At 55.4% G+C, this 18,703-nt stretch overlaps 1 protein-coding gene across 16 annotated transcripts; it reads left to right on the forward strand.

The window, feature by feature from the left end:
* The first annotated feature begins 174 nt into the window (after positions 1–174).
* Positions 175–16,853, forward strand: USP19 (ubiquitin specific peptidase 19). Of its 16 annotated transcripts, none has more exons than XM_060204656.1 (27): positions 175–350; positions 1,679–1,938; positions 2,824–2,859; positions 3,013–3,141; positions 3,228–3,361; positions 3,436–3,738; positions 3,848–4,067; positions 4,185–4,341; positions 4,426–4,497; positions 4,619–4,734; positions 4,848–5,062; positions 5,152–5,347; positions 5,437–5,570; positions 5,664–5,822; positions 5,904–6,014; positions 8,792–8,902; positions 8,985–9,086; positions 10,865–11,005; positions 11,104–11,222; positions 11,843–11,980; positions 12,081–12,394; positions 13,633–13,743; positions 13,837–14,053; positions 14,142–14,294; positions 14,378–14,538; positions 14,618–14,796; positions 15,729–16,230. In XM_060204656.1, exons 2-27 carry the CDS (start codon positions 1,815–1,817, stop codon positions 15,954–15,956), a joined length of 4,080 nt encoding a protein of 1,359 aa, XP_060060639.1. In that variant the 5' UTR covers positions 175–350; positions 1,679–1,814; the 3' UTR covers positions 15,957–16,230. The 16 variants fall into 16 exon arrangements, with proteins under 16 accessions (XP_060060639.1, XP_060060637.1, XP_060060643.1 ...); XM_060204654.1 differs by having other exon boundaries at positions 3,439–3,738; positions 4,842–5,062; XM_060204660.1 differs by having other exon boundaries at positions 3,439–3,738; positions 3,848–4,061.
* Positions 16,854–18,703: the final 1,850 nt, after the last annotated feature.

The raw sequence follows: 18,703 nt of genomic DNA on the forward strand, positions 1-18,703 counted from the left end.
CTGTCTGGGGGGGCGATGCGGGGGGCGAGACCCTGGAGGCGACCTCCGGCGGGGCGGGGCGATGCGGAAGGGGCGTGGCGCCGAGAGCCCCGCCTCCTCTGTGGCCCCGCCCCGGAGCTGCCCCCAGCTGCGCGCCCGCCGGAAGTGCGTCACCCGTTGGTCGCTCAGCCCCCGCGGCCGTAACCTGAAGTCGAAACAAAACAAGCGGCTGAGGCGGCGGCTGAGGCGGCGGCGGTGGCGCCGGGACGGGGGGAGGGGCGCGCCGGAACCGGAACCGAGCTGACGCCGGAACCGGAACCGGGAGCGGGTTGCCAGGGCCCGCAGAGGGCTGGCGGCGGCGGCCTAGCTCGGTGAGTGGGTCGGGCCACGACCAGCCTGCCGGGCCGGAGCGGGAAGGCCGCGGGCCCGGATCAGTCTCTTCAAGGTCACGGCCGTGCGGCCCCGATCCCCCGCGCCCCGCGCCCCGCGCCGTGCCTGGCGCGCCGATGCCGGCGGGGCCCCTTGCAGCAGGTGCCCAAACGGCCTTCCGTCTCCATGGAGGCCGGTTTCATGGCGGAGGCGGCGGCGGGGCTGGAGGCGGGTGTCCGCCCTGCCGGGGCCCCGATCTGTGTGGGTGACCCCCCACCCCGCGCCCCGCCCGGGCCGTGCCGGGTCTCCAGGTCGCCCCCCTCCCGCCTTGGCGTTCCGGGGCGACGTGGGGCGGGGGCGCGACCTTCTGCGAGGCCTGGGGACGGGCCGGTGTCGTCACTGAACGGAACGGCCCGGCCCGGCCATCCGCACCGCCTCCGACCCTCCGCGGGGTCCCCCGGCCCCCACCCCCCAGAGCCGGGAAGCCGCCTAGACCCGATGTGCCCGGCTGTCGGGGCCTGCCGGCGCCTCAGTGTGGAGAATTTCGTTTTGAGTGTGAAAGCCGGCCAGAATCGGGCGATGGCTTTGTGGGGCCTCGGACGCAAGGTCTCCCTCTACCTCAGGGGCGAGGTGGCGCGGCTGCCCGCCCCGCCTTGGCCCCGGGCCGGGTGACTGTCGGTGGAAGCGGACCTGTGAGCGCCCTCGCCAGCGAGCTGGCGCAGCCCCTTCTCCGCTGGGCTCTCCACATTGTATTTTTAACCCGAGCGCTGCTCGGTTCTGGCCGATGGGGGGGGTGGGATCGAACCGGAGACCCGGGAGCCTCAGGAGTGACAGCCTTTCTGCATAACCATGACGCCGTAGGCTGCAGCTGGAAGAGAGGAATTTGGCAGTTCCGGGGCGGGGCGGGGCGTGCTGTCAGCCGAGCCGGGCCTCACGGGCCTCCTGCTTCTCCGCCGCCGCCGCCGCCGCCGCCGCCTCCTACTCGCCGGGCGGTGACTAAGCAGCCGGCGAGAGCGAAGGGAAAGTGCCTGTGGAGGCGCCTCTCCTGACTGGCGGCTGCCTTGGCCTCGTCCCTTCTCCCTCCGCCAGGCTTTCATCTTTATGGTTTTGAGTGACAGGCATTTAGGAGGCGGCCAGGACGCACCACTGTTCGCCGGGTTTGCTTGTGCTTCAGAATAGCACCAGAGTATCCAGGGAGATGCCCCAGGGGGTGGCGAGATTCGGCTTTAGGGGATTAAGAGTGTTGCGGGTGGGTTGCTGAAGCCTGAACGCGACTGAGGCTCAAACCACCCGGCGGCCTTGTCCGTGACTCCTGCCCCCTTCTTTTCAGGCCATCGGTTCCTCGCTAGAGTGCTTGGCCTCCAAGAGTTGCCAAGATAGCTGGGCCAGGAAGAAAGCGTCGTAGCCCTGACCCAGACGCCGTTGCCGACCCGGGGGCACTCTGGCTGTCGACCAAGCGGCTCAAGATGTCTGGTGGGGCCAGTGCCACAGGCCCGAGGAGGGGGCCTCCAGGACTTGAGGAGACCACCAGTAAAAAGAAACAGAAGGACCGAGCAAATCAGGAGAGCAAGGATGGCGATCCCCGGAGAGGTGATTGCAGCGCCGTCAGTGCTGGTGACTTTGTCCTCTTTGCCGAGCGTGTAGATTAGGATGTAGTTCGTTCTCACTGTCCTGTGATCCTGAGAGAAGAACTTGTGGCAGGCTGGGTAGTGTTGTTTTCGACGGGTTATGTTGTTTTCGCCAGGCTGGCTTCACGGGCGGGTAACAGATGACCAGGGACTCATGTTTGAGCTGTAGGCAGTATCTCTTTATTCATGCAGGACGCAGCACAATCTAAGACGAGCTAAGCTAAACTCAAGTACCCTAAAACTCACAATGCTGTCTTTATATATACTTGCCAAGTAGGGTGGAAACAGGATGTGACATAGAGAGGGTGGAGAGAAAAGTGACTGGTGAAAATCAGAGTGTGACAAGGAGGGGGCGGAGCAGGTGAGAATCCTATCACTGAACCACCAATGCCCTGGAGGGAAGGTGGAACTTGTTAACAGTGGTTATGTAAATAGAATAGTGTTAAGCAGGGGGGATTTAAACCAAATGAAACAGAAGGGGTCTCATGCATACCAACAGGGTAGAGCCTCCGTTTTGAAGCTTAAGTGCTGGGTGGGGTCATGTGGTCTCAGGGTTTGTCTTTTCATCATCACGTCTGTGCGTATGTATTTTATTTATTTATTTTTATTATCTTCACTTATTGGATAGAGACAGCCAGAAATCGAGAGGGAAGGGGGTGAAAGAGAGAGAGAGAGGGGGAGACAGACATCTGTAGCATTGCTTTACCATTTGTGAAGCTTTCCCCCTGCAGGTGGAGACCAGGGGCTTGAACTCTGGTCCTTGTGCCGTGTAACATGTGTGCTCAACCAGGTGGGCCACCACCCGGCCCCACCCATTTGTTCTTCTTTTTCTTTTTTTGGTTATCAGGTGCAGCAGCCACTCGCGAGGAGCAAACCAAAGAGGGTGAGCAATGACTGGAGCTGTTGGGTCCTCGAGTGCTGGGGGTGGGACAGTCCCTTTCAGGGCAGTCCCATTAAGTCTGGGCCTCTGCTGCTTGCTTATCCCCTGCAAGAGTTCGCGGAGAGCCCCAGGGTCTCTTTGGTCCTCTCCGTACAGAACTGTTGCTGGATTGGAGGCAGAGTGCAGACGAGGTGACTGTCAAGCTGCGCGTGGGAGTGGGTCCCCTGCAGCTGGAGGAGGTGGCTGCTGCTTTCACAGACACAGACTGTGTGGTTCGACTTCCAGGTGTGTCCATCTGCTCCCGGCCTGGCGGGGTATTTGAATCCTCTGCTGTTTCCTTCTCTAACTCATTGCCTCCGCTTTGTTTCCAGGTGGTCAAGAGTGGGGCGGTGTCTTTTATGCCGAGATAGAAAGTTCTTGCACTAAAGTGCAGGCTCGCAAAGGTGGCCTTCTGCAGCTGACGCTGCCTAAGAAGGTGCCTCTGCTCACTTGGCCCTCTCTCCTGGTAAGTCCCAGAGCAGGCTGGGTTAGGGAGACTTGATGTAGTTGGCAGGGGCTGACGGCTTGTATCTTTGGCAGAAGAAACCTCTAGGGACCCAGGAGTTGGTGCCAGGGCAACGGTGCCAGGAGAATGGGCAGGAGCTATCTCCTGTTTCTCTGGAGCCGGGCTCGGAACCCCGACGGACTAAGCAGGAGGCCCGGAACCAGAAACGGGCCCAGGGCCGTGGTGAGGTAGGCTCAGGGGCTGGCCCTGGGACCCAGGCAGGGCCCAGCGCCAAGAGGGCTGTTCATCTCCGCAGAGGGCCAGAGGGGGAAGGGTCCAGAGATGGCCCTGGACCTCGGGGCGATGCCCCCCCTTTCTTGGCAGAGCCAGTCACTCAGGTGAGAGCGGGGTGCCTATTTGGTAGTTGGGAGATGGGGCGTGGGATCTAGTGGGGTGACTGCCTGCTAGACTCGGAGCTGATTGTGCCCACAATCTTGCCTTGAATAGGCTGAGGCTGAGGAACAGCTCCAGGTACCGCCACTAAGCCCCCAGACCTGCCTTCTGGGTTCAGAGGAGAACCTAGTACTTTTGGCCGGAGAGAAGGTATCCCCCAGGAATGACCCAGTCTCTCCAGTCTCGGCCCGCAGCAGAGATTCTGAGAAAGGCGACCGGTCCAAAGAGGAGATGGCAGGAGCGGCAGATGCCGCACGCTTGGTGGATGGTAAAGGTGGGGCCAGGGGTGGCCAGGCAGAGCCCTAGGCTGGGTTATAAGGTGGGTGGGCGGGGAACAGACTCACGGTAAACCAGCTGCTCCGGGTAGTGCTCAGCTGCGGTCTCAACATAGCGCCCGAATCTGTGGTGAACCTCGCCTTTGTGAAGAACGATTCCTACGAGAAGGGACCAGACTCGGTGGTGGTGCACGTGTACGTGAAGGAGATCTGCAGGGAAGCCTCTCGAGTGCTCTTCCGGGAGCAGGACTTCATGCTTATTTTCCAGACCAGGTGAGTGGGCAGGCGACGGGGCAAGTCGGGTGCTGCCAGAACGCCACCTCATGCTTCGCTTCTCCTCCTGCTCTGCCTCTGCAGGGACGGGAACTTCCTGAGGCTGCACCCGGGTTGTGGACCCAATACCGTCTTTCGCTGGCAGGTGAAGCTCAGGTGGGTGGTGCCCAGCCCCACTGCTATTTCCGCGTCCCACCTCCACCCATGTTCAGAGCCCTGGCTCCTCCAGCCTGACCTCTGTGCTGCCTGAGTTCCTGAGGTCATCCTTTTTCTGCAGGAACCTGATTGAGCCAGAGCAGTGCACCTTTTGCTTCACGTCCTCTCGCATTGATATTTGCCTCCGTAAACGGCAGAGTCAGCGCTGGGGGGGCCTGGAGGCCCCAGCTGCACGAGGTCTGCACACGAGCTCCCTTCATTACCTAGCGTGTGCGACTCCCCCCCCCCCCCCCCGCCCCGCCACGTGCTGCTAACCACCAGCCCTCTCGTTCCCCCTTTTTAAGGTGCAGTGGGTGGTGCAAAGGTTGCTGTGCCGACAGGTCCAACCCCTTTGGATTCAGCACCACCAGGAGGTGCTCCCCTCCCCCTGACAGGCCAGGAGGAAGCCCGTGCTTTGGAGAAGGAGAAACCCAAGGCTCGACCTGAGGACACAGGGCTGGATGGCGTAGCCGCCCGGACTCCCTTGGAGCACGTGGCCCCCAAACCAGAGCCACACCTGGCCTCGGTGAGAATCCTGAGGCGAGAAGGGCCAAGGAAAGAGGCTGGAGAAGCTCCTGGTTACTTTTTCATCGCCCTCCCCCTTTGTTCCCACAGCCCAAGCCCACGTGTATGGTGCCTCCAATGCCCCACAGCCCTGTGAGCGGAGACAGTGTGGAGGAAGAGGAGGAAGAGGAGAAGAAGGTGTGCCTGCCTGGCTTCACCGGCCTTGTCAATCTAGGCAACACCTGCTTTATGAATAGCGTCATTCAGTCTCTGTCTAACACTCGGGAGCTCCGGGATTTCTTCCATGGTGAGAACAGGGCTTGCACTCTGGGACCGTGGGCAGAGGGGCTGCCTGCCTCTTGCCGCTTAAGCCTCTAGTCCATCTTCTGTCCTTAGACCGCTCCTTTGAAGCTGAGATCAACTACAACAACCCACTGGGGACTGGGGGACGTCTGGCCATTGGCTTCGCTGTGTTGCTCCGGGCTCTGTGGAAGGGTACTCATCATGCCTTCCAGCCTTCTAAGTTGAAGGTGCTCTGTATTTGGAGAAGGTGGGGAGGGCCAACCAGTTGGTCCACAGTGGGCGCTGTGGCTCTCTGCTCACATCCTGAACCCTGCCCTTAGGCCATTGTAGCGAGCAAGGCCAGCCAGTTCACGGGCTATGCACAGCACGATGCCCAGGAGTTCATGGCTTTCCTGCTGGATGGGCTGCATGAGGACCTGAATCGCATCCAGAATAAGCCCTACACAGAGACTGTGGACTCGGATGGGCGGCCCGATGAGGTTAGGCTTGGGGGAGCGGTGTGCGTGTGCTCTGCACATTCCATTTCTGGAGGTCTGGATACTCGCCCCTTCCTCCCTCAGGTGGTGGCCGAGGAAGCATGGCAAAGACACAAGATGAGGAATGACTCTTTCATCGTAGACCTATTTCAGGGCCAGTACAAGTCAAAGCTGGTGTGCCCTGTGTGTGCCAAGGTATGACAGACTGCCCTAGAGCCCTTAATTGGCCTCGCTGGCCCAGTCCGATTGGGGTCAAAGGCTCATGCTGCAGGGAAAGGGTTGGGCACGGAAGCTGAGGGGGAGGGCTTTTGAGCTCCAGTTGGAGCTGCAGAGGTCAGGCTAGGTAGTCTTCCTAGCTGAGGTAAAAGTTCTAGTTAGGCTCAAGCTGCAAGGTGGTAAGATGGGCTGTGAAGACAACAGGGTGTAAAGTGGTGAAGTGGCTAGGCTGAGAGCTCCTCTGGTCGGGTCTCCAATGCCAGAAATAGGAACTGCTCACTGCTCTCTCTGTGCCACCCTGCCCGCCCACCCCCCCAGTGTCTTTGGGGGTGTCTTCAGCGTGTATGTGAGGGAATCTTTTGGGGTGAGGGTGTGGTTATTTTTATTTTTCCTTTCAGGGTTATCACTGGGCACTACATGTCCACTGCTCCTGGAGGCCTTTTTTTTTTTTTTTTTTGAGAAGCAAGGGGGAGATAGAGAGGAAGAGAGACAGAGAGACACCTGCAGCCCTGCTTCACCACTCCTGAAGCTAGCCTTCGCCCTGCAGGTGGCGAACTGGGTGCTTGAACTGGTATCCTTACAAAGGTCCTTGCACTTCGTACAACGTGCACTTAACCTGGTGTGCCACTTCCTGGCCCCTTTTTGTTTTGTTTATGTACTGTGCCAGAGCTCTAATCAACTCTGGCTTATGGTAATGCTGGAGATTGGATCTAGACCTCAGTCTCAGGCAGGAAAGTCTTTTGCAGAAGCACTATCCTTTCTCTCTTGTCCTCTCTGGACTTCTTGTTTGTTTATATAGTTAATGAGAACTGTAGCTTCACTTTGGTATATGCTGTGCCAAACTCAGTCCTTCATGCTTGAGAGTCAGGCAGGCATTTTATTCACTGTGCCACCTCCCAAGTCACCCACCCAGTGGTGCTTGTTTGTTTTCAATATATATTTTCTTATTTATTTTTTGGATAGAGACAGAAACTGAGAGAAAAGGGGGGTAGGTACCTACTGGAGGCTGGGCAGTGATACCAGCACCTGGTTAAGTGCACACATTACCTAGTGCAAGGACCCAGGTTGGAGCCCCTGCTCCCCATCTGCAAGGAGTCTGCTTCACAAGTGGTGAAGCAGGTCTACAGGTGTCTTATCTCTCCATCCTCTCTCAATTTCTCTCTGTCCTATCTAATACAATTAGAAAGGGGGGAAAAAAGCCACCTGGAGCTGTGGATTCGGTGGCACCGAGCCCCAGCAATAACTCTGGTGACAGTGAGAAAGAGAGCTACAACGTTGCTTTCTATTAGGTGTATCACTGTAGGTAGGGACCAGGGGCTTGAACCCAGGTCCTTACTCATTGTAATGTGCACTCTACTGAATGTGCCATTACCCCCCCCTTTAAAAATATTTATTTTTAAATATATATTCTATTACTGGATAGAGGCAGGAACTGAGAGGGGAGGAGCAGCTAGAGAGACGGAGAGACACCTGTAGCCCTGCTTTACCACTTGTGAAGCTGTCCCCCTGAAGGTGGGGACCAAAGGCTTGAACCTGGGTCCTTGTGCACTGTGATGTGATTGCTTAACCACCTCCTGGCTCTTATTAATGTTTTTATGAGAGATCTAGAGAAAGATACACACGGTGAAAGAGAGACCAGAGTACTGCTCAGCTCTGGCTCGTGATGATACTAGGAATTGAAGACCTCAGAGACCTCTGCGACCTCAGAGCCTCATGAAATTTTTTTTTTTTAATATTTATTCCTTTTTGTTGCCCTTGTTTTTCTTGTTATAGTTATTGTTGTTGTTACTTATGTCATTGTCGTTGGATAGGACAGAGAGAAATGGAGAGAGGAGGGGAAGACGGGCAGAGAAAGATAAACACCTGCAGACCTGCGCTTCACCGCCTGTGAAGCGACTCCCCTGCAGGTGGGGAGCCGGGTGCTGGCACTGGGATCCTTAAGCCGGTCCTTGCGCTTTGTACCACCTGCGCTTAACCCGCTGCACTACCGCCCGACTCCCTTGAAAGTCTTTTTATGTAGCCATTGTGCTGCCTCCGCAGCCTCCTGTTTTTTTGTTTGTTTGTTTGTTTGTTTAAGATTTTATTTATTTATGAGAAAGATAGGAGGAGAGAGAAAGAGCCAGACATCACTCTGGCACATGTGCTGCCGGGAATCGAACTCAGGACCTCATGCTTGAGAGTCCAAAGCTTTATCACTGGGCCACCTCCCAGACCGCACCCCAGCCTCCTGTTTTTAAATGGGTGTCATCTGAGAGCTTGGGTTGAGTTCTTCAGGCATGAGATTTATTTAGTTCTTATATTTATTTATTTATTTATTTTCCTTTTTGTTGCCCTTGTTGTTTAACATTGTTGTGGTTATTAATGTCGTTGTTGTTGGATAGGACAGAGAGAAATGGAGAGGGGGGTAGACAGAGAGGAGGAGAAAAAGACAGGCACCTGCAGACCTGCTTCACCGCTTGTGAAGCGACTCCCCTGCAGGTGGGGAGCCGGGGGCTCGAACCGGGATCCTTACGCAGGTCCTGGCGATTTGCGCCACATGCGCTTAACCCGCTGCGCCACCGCCCGACTCCCTTGTTCTTATTTTTATCACTGGAGCACTCTGGCTTCTGGTGGTGGATTGAACCTGGGACTTTGGAGTGCCAGATATGAAAGTCTTATTGATATAGCCATCATGCATTTCCCCTCGCCCCTGGTTTGAGCATCTTGCTCCCTCCCCACCCCTGTGTGACCACTTCCTGCTCCCCCTTCTTCCACAGGTCTCCATCACTTTTGACCCATTCCTCTACCTGCCGGTGCCCTTGCCACAGAAGCAGAAGGTTCTCCCCATCTTCTATTTTGCCCGGGAACCCCACAGCAAGCCTGTTAAGGTGAGGAGCAAGGCCTCTACTCCTGGACTACCCCAGAGGGTCCAGGCCCGCTGCCCCATGACCTCTCCCCTTGTCCCCACAGTTCCTGGTGAGCATCAGCAAGGAGAATTCCAGTGCAAGTGAGGTGCTGGACTCCCTCTCTCAGAGTGTTCACGTGAAGCCTGAGAACCTGCGTCTCACTGAGGTGTGCCTGTCCTCCCCACGGTAGTTCTACTCGCGAGAGCGTGTGTCCCTGACAGTTCTAAGTAACGAGCAGTTGTCAACATATACCTATGAATGCGCAAGTTAACTGCACAAAAGCAGATAGTCTGCTGTTGGTTGAGGTGCGGTTAAGACTAGGCATTCGGGGAGTCGGGTGGTAGAGCATCGGGATAAGTGCACGTGGTGCAAAGCACAAGGACCGGCATCTGGATCCCGGTTCGAGCCCCCGGCTCCCCACCTGCAGGGAGTTCGCTTCACAGGCGGTGAAGCAGGTCTGCAGGTGTCTATCTTTCTACCTCCACTCTGTCTTCCCCTCCTCTCTCCATTTCTCTTTGTTCTGTCCAATAATGACTACATCAGTAATAACTACAGCAATAAAACAACAAGGGCAACAAAAGGGAATAAATAAAGAAATATTAATAAAAAAAACTCTTTTAAAAATAAATTAAAAAAAAAAAAAAGACTAGGCATTCGGCTGTCCAGGAGAAGCAGCTCGACTGGTAGAGCGCCAGACTCCATGCCTTAGGTCCGAGTTTCAGTCCCCAGAATCATGAACCAGAGTGATGTTCTGGCTTCTCTCTGCCTTGTGTGAAACACTCTCATGTGCTTAATAAGTAACATAAATCTTTAGGAAAAGATTAAGTATCGATCTTAATTTTCTTAAAAAAGCACTTGGGCGCGAAGCGCAAGGACCGGCATAAGGATCCTGGTTCGAGCCCCTGGCTCCCCCCCTGCAGGGGAGTCACTTCACAGGCAGTGAAGCAGGTCTGCCGGTGTCTATCTTTCTCTCCCCCTCTCTGTCTTCCCCTCCTCTCTCCATTTCTCTCTGTCCTATCCAACAACAGCGGCATCAATAACCACAATAATAACTACAACAATAAAAAACAAGAACAAAAGTGAAAATAAATATTAAAAAAAATTGGGAGTCGGGTGGTAGCGCAGTGGGTTAAGCCCAGGGGGCACAGGGCACAAGAACCAGCTTAAGGATCCCGGTTCGAGCCCCCGGCTCCCCACCTGCAGGGGAGTCACCTCACAGGCGGTGAAGCAGGTCTGCATGTGTCTGTCTTTCTCTCCCCCTCTGTCTTCCCCTCCTCTCTCCATTCCTCTCTGTCCTGTCTGACGACGACAACAATAACTACAACAATAAAACAAGAGTAATAAGAGAATAAATAAATAATTTAAAAAATTTTAAAAAGCACTTGGGCTGTGCAACCTAGGTGCTAAAGTTTAGTCAGATCCTCTCTGTACAAGGTCTCAGTGCTGGAGAAAAGAAAAGGCTTTACTGCCTCCCTGTCCTCCTGGCATCCAATGACTCTTTTCAGACAAGGAATTTGAATTGCAATCCTTCCACCAGTTGCGGTTCTTCCTCCTTTCTGCTGGTCTCTCTATTCCAGATTTGTGTGTTGCTTTTACCCAAAAGCTCCTGGCCCCCAGCCTGTTGACACCCTTTTCCTTAGGGGGGGTGGGGGTGGGGGTCAGGTATGGAGGAGCCTCTTCAAATGAGGCCTTTCCCTCCATGATACCCTGGTAGTCTCAAGAGGACTCCCAAGTAGTTGACAGCAGTGTAGAACCTACCCTTGTATGGAAAGCTAGTGTGGTTGTAACAGTCTCTCTCCTAGTCTTTCAGGCTGTCTGAGAAATCAGGCTTTGCATTCCACTGGGGGCCAAGGCTGGTGCCAGCAGGGGCATATGCTTCTTTTGGGCCAGAGAAGGGATTCACCTCTTCATTCTGTGTGAGAACCTGTGTGTTGTCTTCCCCAGGTGATTAAGAATCGCTTCCATCGTGTGTTTTTGCCATCCCACTCACTGGACACCGTGTCCCCATCTGACGTGCTCCTCTGCTTTGAGCTGCTATCCCCAGAATTGGCGAAGGAGCGGGTGGTGGTGCTAGAGGTACAGCAGGTGAGTGGGGGCCAGATGAATAGTACAAGGTCCTGGTTGGAGGGCGCCATCCCTACCTGGCCTGATTTTGCTAAGCCCGATAACCACTCCACTCCCAGCGACCCCAGGTACCCAGCATCCCCATCTCCAAGTGTGCAGCCTGCCAGCGGAAGCAGCAGTCAGAGGATGAGAAGCTGAAGCGTTGTACTCGGTGCTACCGTGTCGGCTACTGTAACCAGTGAGGACCCTGTGGTCTCCCCACCCTCCTTTCCCCTCCCTGTCACCCTTTTCTACCGGGGGTGGGGTGGGGTGGGTGCAGGTCTGTCCTACCCAGTTTCCTGGGCCTGAGGCTAGTACCTAATGTAGAGTCATAAGAGATGGTATGGTTTTTCTTTTTCTTTTTTTTTATTGTTGTAGTTGTTGTTATTGGTGTCATCATTGTTGGATAGGACAGAGAGAAATGGAGAGAGGAGGGGAAGACAGAGAGGGGGAGAGAAAGACAGACACCTGCAGACCTGCTTCGCCGCCTGTGAAGCAACTCCTCCCCTTCAGGTGGGGAGCCGGGGGCCCGAACCGGGATCCTTAAGCTGGTCCTTGCGCTTTGCTTCACCTGCGCTTAACCCGCTGCGCTACCGCCCGACTCCATTTGTTTGTTTTTCTTAAGATAGTTTACTTTGTTTTGGATAGAGACACATTTATAGGGAAGGAGGAGATAGGGAGAGGAGGGAACTACAGCCCTGCTTCACCACTCATGAAGCTGCCCCACCTACAGATGGGGCAGGGGCTTGATCCCCGGTCATGCACTCAACCAGGTGCAACACCAGCCCCAAAGACCTGGTTCTTCTCTCTCCCCTCCAGGCTCTGCCAGAAAACTCACTGGCCTGACCACAAGGGTCTCTGCCGCCCTGAGAATATTGGCTACCCCTTCCTGGTCAGTGTACCTGCCTCACGACTCACTTACTCCCGTCTTGCTCAACTGTTAGAAGGTTATGCCCGGTGAGTGCCCAGCGGTTGGGAGTAGGGCAATGAGGTGATTGGTGGGCAGGCTGCTGGACAGGCTGGTCAGTTTCTCACGTGCCTTTGTGCCTGTTGCCAGGTACTCTGTGAGTGTATTTCAGCCCCCTTTCCAGCCTGGCCGAGTGACATTGGAGTCCCAGGGCTCTGGCAGCACCACACTACTCTCCACTAGCTCCTTGGAGGCTGGGGACAGTGAGAGGGACCCCATTCAACCCCCTGAGCTCCAGTTGGTGACCCCTGTGGCTGAGGGGGACACAGCAGCTCCACGAGTGTGGACAACCCTTGATCGGTGCCCTGTGCCCAGTACCAGTGGAGTTTCTTCTGAGGTGCTGGCCAGTGGGCCCGTTGACGTCAGCTCCTTGCCTGCTGGTGAGAGGATGTCCCGGCCTGAAGGTAAGAGGCTGGCAGGACCAGGAAAGCAGGTCAGTGTATGTATGGGTGGAGGAGACAGCGTGTGGCTGTGCAGCATACCTTTCAGGTTCAGCCTGCTACTTCACCATAACCAGAAAGAAAGGGAGGGAGGGGGAGTCGGGCGGCAGCTCAGTAGGGTAAGTGCACATGGCACAAAGCGCAAGGACTGGCACAAGGATCCGGGTTCGAGCCCCCGGCTCCCCACCTGCAGGGTGGTTGCTTCACAAGCGGTGAAGCAGGTCTGCAGGTGTCTGTCTTTCTCTCCCCCTGTCTTCCCCTCCTCTCTCCGTTTCTCTCTGTCCTGTCCAACAAGGATGACATCAACAATAAAAAAAAATTAAAAAAAAAAAGAGAGGGAGAAAGAAGGAAGCGGTGGTAGAAAGAGACCTCGGCTTGAATTTGTGGCGCCAGTTGATAGCAAAGAGGCAGAGGAGCAGATCACCCGTAAGCTGTGTGCATGTGACTTATGTGTGTGACCCAGGTTTGAGCCCCACAGGGCACCACATGGAACTTCTGGTGCTGTGGTGTCTCTCTCTTCCTGTTTGAATAAGTTGGCCTGTGGGTGGTGAAATTGCTTATGGGCAAGATCCTAGTGCCAGAATAAAAGAAAAGATGACAAAACAGGTGATTATCGATGATGGAAAAGTGAGTCTAGGGGCTGGGAAGTGGCGTACCTGATTAAGCACACATACTCCGAAGCACAAGGATCTGGGTTCAAGTCCCCGGCTCCCCATCTGCAGGGGGGATGCTTCCCAAGCAATAAAGCAGATCTGTAGGTGTCTTCCTCTCTTACTATCCTCTCTCAGTCCTATCCATTAAAATGGGGGGGTGGGGAGCGGGTATGGCACCAAGCCCCAGCAATAACCCTGGAGGGGGGAAAAAAAGTGAGCCTAGCCTTTCACTTCTGTTAACAACAGCAACAAAGAAACTGGTGGAAAAACTTTGAGATCTGGGGTGCAGGTGGGGAAACCTTTTTTTATTCCTTTAAATTTATTTTATAGGACAGTAAGAAAGTGAAAGGGAGGGGGAGGGAGAGAGGCAGAAAGACCTGCAGCCCTGCTCACCACTCATGAAGCTTTCTCCCTGTAGGTGGGGACCAGGGGGCTTGAACCTGGGCCTTTGTGCACTGTACTGTGTGCGCTCCACCAGGTGCACCACCACCCAACCTTTGGGGAACACTTGGCAGGTGGGGGAACTCTGATTATCCTGTTCTCATCCAGCTGCTGTGCCAGGGTATCAGCACCCAAGTGAAGCTCTGAACGCCCACACATCCCAGTTCTTCATCTATAAGATCGATGCATCTAGCCGAGAGCAGCGGCTGGAAGACAGAGGTGTGAGGCAGCGAGTGGGGACCCTGGGTCAGGCCGGATCGCCTGCTCGCCTGCTCACCACAGTCACCTCACTCCCTCCCTCCCCATTTGCAGGTGATACTCCCCTGGAGCTAGGTGACGACTGCAGCCTAGCTCTAGTCTGGCGGAATAACGAGCGCCTGCAGGAGTTTGTGTTGGTAGCCTCCAAGGAGCTGGAGTGTGCCGAGGATCCAGGCTCCGCTGGTGAGGCCGCCCGTGCTGGCCACTTCACCCTGGACCAGTGCCTCAACCTCTTCACGCGGCCTGAGGTGCTGGCACCCGAGGAGGCCTGGTGAGGACAAGTTAGCAGGCAGCTCGAGGGAGGGGCAGGGTGGAGCGGAGACTGTTGTGACCTTGCCTCTCGTACCACTCGCTCTCAGGTACTGCCCGCAGTGCAAGCAACATCGCGAGGCCTCCAAACAGCTGCTGCTGTGGCGCCTACCAAACGTCCTCATCGTACAGCTCAAACGCTTCTCCTTTCGGAGCTTCATCTGGCGTGACAAGATCAACGACTTGGTGGACTTCCCTGTTCGGTGAGTGAGGGCCCCTGGTGACCTTCGGCGAGGCATCCTGGCCATCTGGTGACTGTCTCATTTTTCTCTGGCTGGGACAATAGGAACCTGGACCTGAGCAAGTTCTGCATTGGTCAGAAGGAAGAGCAGCTACCCAGCTACGACTTGTATGCCGTCATCAATCACTACGGAGGCATGATCGGCGGCCACTACACCGCCTGTGCGCGCCTGCCCAGTGACCGCAGCAGCCAGCGCAGTGACGTGGGTGAGGGCACGCAGCCGGCAAGATAGGCGGTGGGGTGGCGACGGCGACGATGTTCACACTCTTCCCCACCTTGCTCTAGGCTGGCGCTTGTTTGACGACAGCACGGTGACGACAGTAGACGAGAGCCAGGTGGTGACGCGCTATGCCTATGTACTCTTCTACCGCCGGCGGAACTCTCCCGTGGAGAGGCCTCCCCGGGCGGGTCACTCTGACCATCACCCAGACCTAGGCCCTGCAGCTGAGGCTGCTGCAAGCCAGGTGAGGCATGGGGGAGGGGTCTGCAAGTGAGTGGGCCCCTCTCACAGAGACGAAGAGGCCGGGCAAAACTTCCTCTCTTCTGGTGACCGGACCCTGGAGCCTTAGTGTGCGCAGGAGTTGTGGACAGAGCTAGTTCCCTTATGCCAGAGTCTTAGGCAGCAGGACCCCTGTGTCCCAGGGGTGCTCACGCAGTCGTACGCATCAGCTTGCTGGTGCAATTTTCACTTGGCCCGAGACCCAATGGCTGCTGCAAACGTAAGCACAGCGGGGTGAAGAGATCATGCCTGACAGCCATTCTCCCAGCATTCCTCTGCATGCTCTCCACACGCCAAACCACAGACCCCCACCTGTCATTATCCCTGTGTCCTGGTTTGGTTGGCCATAGCCCAAGGTGGCTGTAATCCTCAGGTGAGTGTCTGTCTCTGCTCTCTTCTTGGTCTTCTGTTTCACTGACCTGGGGACCCATAGGCAGGTTGATAGGTACAACCACAGCTTTTTCGTGGCTGGCCTTCTTGTTCTCCCTACCCTGAGCCTTCTCAGTGCGGATTCAGAGAGATCCTTGGAGAAGAGACATCAGAATCTGATGGGAACCGAGAGATTATTTTAGGGTTGGCAGCTCTGTCATCCACGAGCCAGTCCCTTCTGTGGGAGGCTTAGGCTCAAAAACTGACCAGCTAACCTCTCCCCTCTACCTCTTGTTCCCTCTCTGCAACTTGAGGAGAGGCCAAAGTGCTACTACTCTGGTGCTCTCAGCGAGAGAACCCTGCGAGTGGCCCGCTTGGTTACTGCTGCTCACCTCTTTGCTGCCTGACCTGGGATATAAAGTCATTACCAGTCAGTCCCCTTGGGTGGGACTGTCATGGCCAAAGGTCTTGGGGACACTGGTCCCCTCATCTTCCCTGGGTGCTGATAGCCGTTTCCACACACCATAGGCTTCCCGGATTTGGCAGGAGCTGGAGGCTGAGGAGGAGCCAGTACCTGAGGGGCCTGGGCCCCTTGGTCCCTGGGGGCCCCAAGACTGGGTGGGCCCCCCACCACGTGGCTCTACCACACCAGACGAGGGCTGCCTCCGGTACTTTGTTCTGGGCACGGTGGCAGCTTTGGTGGCCCTCGTGCTCAACGTGTTCTATCCTCTGGTGTCCCAGAGTCGCTGGAGATGAGCTCGCCTGCAGGCAGCTGCCATGAGCTGTCCTACCTGCCTGCCCACCAGGCCATGCCTGCCTCTGGTGGGAATCAACTCTGGGCCGTAGTCTGTACATCTTGGGAGACAGGGTGGGGACTGGGGCCCTACAGGGCAGAGGATCTTAGGGTGGTTGTCCATCCAGCTGTCTTGTCCATTTGTCCTGCTGCTCTGACCCATGGCCTGGTGCTTAGCCCTGCCCAAGCACCTTCTTGTATTTAAAGTGTTAATAAAGCGAGACTGTTCAGGCCCGATCTCGTCTCTCTGTCTCAACGCCGCTATCTGCGCTTGCCTAGGGGCCCTCCCTTGGGTGCCAGGACTCTGAGTCAGCACCCCCGGGATGCCAGGCAGCAAACTGGGCAGCCCCCAACCCCTGTCCTCATATTCTGTTGCAGGGACTAGGCCCTGGCCAGGCTCCCGAGGTGGCCCCCACGCGGACAGCCCCTGAACGCTTCGCCCCCCCTGTGGACCGCCCAGCCCCCACCTACAGCAACATGGAGGAGGTCGATTAGCAGGTCCCTGGCAGGTGGGGGGACTGGGCTTGGGGTTCCCCACAGAGGGCCACCTCTCTGCCGCTTCTCCTTCTCTTAACAGAGGACACTTGGCTTCGTCAGTGGGGAGCTGGGGATTATGATTTGGGGTGGGGACTTCACAGGTTGTAACTTCTTGTCATCTTGACCCCCAAACTAGTGAGCTTTGGTTTCTCCAACCACTCCCAGTGCTATGTGATTTAATTCTCAGCTGTACCTTCAATTCTTTCTGACTCGCATTATAAACATGATAATTTTATTCTAAAAACTGTAATTTTTTTTTTTGCATTTTGGAAGTGATTGCTGCTGTTTAAATATATTTTAAAAATAAATGAGAAATAAGCATATTTAGTGACTCTGACGCACCAGGTGCTGTAGCCTCTTCCCCTCCCTGTCATTTGGGGGCACACGTGCATGTGCATGTGTGTGCGCGCGCGCACGCGCACGTGCACGTGTGGCGGGGGGGGGGTGTCCTTGAACACACTCTGGTCTAAAATTTCTGTGGTTTCAGCTCAGTCCCTGTGGACCATGAGCTCAGTGACATCAGTTCTCTGAGGCCAGCCTGCTACCTTTGGATCCCACTGGTCTGGTTCCTACCTGGAGGTGGCCGTGTTTGGCATCACTGTTCTGCTTTACACCCACGGAGTGGAGGAGCAGCCCAGGAAGCTTCAGAAGCTGACCTCATGGCATAAAAGGTGCCAGCACTGGAACAGCCTGGGGCTGGCAGAAGAAAGGTCAGGGAGGATCTGCTAGGAGACAGGGCACTGGGGGCTCCTTCTTCCTCTCCACTTTTTGGGTCTTCTGTGCTGTAGTTTGAGCCCCCTCTGGATCCCTTAGGAAACAACAGAACCTGCCTGCACCAATAGGAGGACAGGTGGAGAGGACCAGAGCTGGTCTTGGCTGGCTTCCTGAGGGGAGAAGGTCCTACTAGGCTGTTTCTTGGCTCCAGACAACTGTCCCTGGCACAGAACCACTATGGGTCTGTGACCTTACACGTGCATTCATTAATTACCAGACCGTAATTCAGTTCTGGCCTACAGTGGTGCCGGGCATGAAAGTCTTTGTGTATAACCATCACGCTAGCCCCCCTGCCCCACATTAAATCTTTTATGCTAGGCTTCCTTTTCTCTCTCCATGGATAATTGTGACCCTTCCTCTCTCTAATTGTTTGGGGGACAGAGATGGTTGTCTCTAGCCGGAAGAAGATGGAAAACAAAAGTGCCTAGGCATTTACCAGAAAATGGCCCAGAGTGCATAAAGTGCTGAATTCTCAAGCATGCGGTCCTGAGTTCACTCTCTGGCCATCACATGTACCAGAGGTACTCTGGCTCATTCTCTCATTAGTAAAGACATGCGCTGGTGGGGCAAGGACTTGGCAGCTCTGTGAGTCCATCTCTGCCCCCAGTCCTGTTGGGCCAATCTCAAAATTGGCCACTCAGCCTTCACTAGACTTAGGGCTGGGAGCTAGCAGAGGGGGCTCTTGGGAGAAAGCTACCCTATTAGCAGTGACTGACTTTCCTTGTCCCTTGGGAACAGCAACACAACTGCCTTCTGGGGTTGTTGGCCATAGAGAGGGGTGGAGAGAATTGGACTTCATAAATGAAATTGCCAGGGCTGGGTAATGGCTTGTGTAGTAGATAGCACACATAACCATTACACAAGGATCTGGACTGAAGCAGCCAAGAAACGTCATGAGCAGTGATGCAGTTGTGTTTCTCTCCTCTCTAACCCTCCACCAGAACAAAGGGGCGGGGGGAGCCTGTGGCTGTGTGAAGGCAATGAGCTCCAACGATAACCATAAACTTGGTGGTAAAAGAAAATAGAACTGGGAGTCGGGCGGTGGCGCAGCAGTTTAAGCGCACGTGCCGCAAAGCACAGGGATCTGCGTAAGGATCCCGGTTCGAGCCCCCGGCTCCCCACCTGCAGGGGAGTCGCTTCACAAGTGGTGAAGCTGGTCTGCAGGTGTCTGTCTTTCTCTCCCCCTCTCTGTCTTCCCCTCCTCTCTCCATGTCTCTCTGTCCTATCCAACGACGTCAATAACCACAATGTTAAACAACAAAGGCAACAAAAGGGAAAATAAATAAATATAATTAAAAAAAAACAAACAGACTCTCATGCCTGAGGCTCCAAAGTCCCAGGTTCAATCCTCCGCATCACCACCATAAGCCACAGCTAAGCAGTGCTCTGATGTTTCTCT

This window comes from Erinaceus europaeus, chromosome 12 (assembly GCF_950295315.1).
Source record: "Erinaceus europaeus chromosome 12, mEriEur2.1, whole genome shotgun sequence".
In the NCBI taxonomy this organism is placed as follows: domain Eukaryota; kingdom Metazoa; phylum Chordata; class Mammalia; order Eulipotyphla; family Erinaceidae; genus Erinaceus; species Erinaceus europaeus.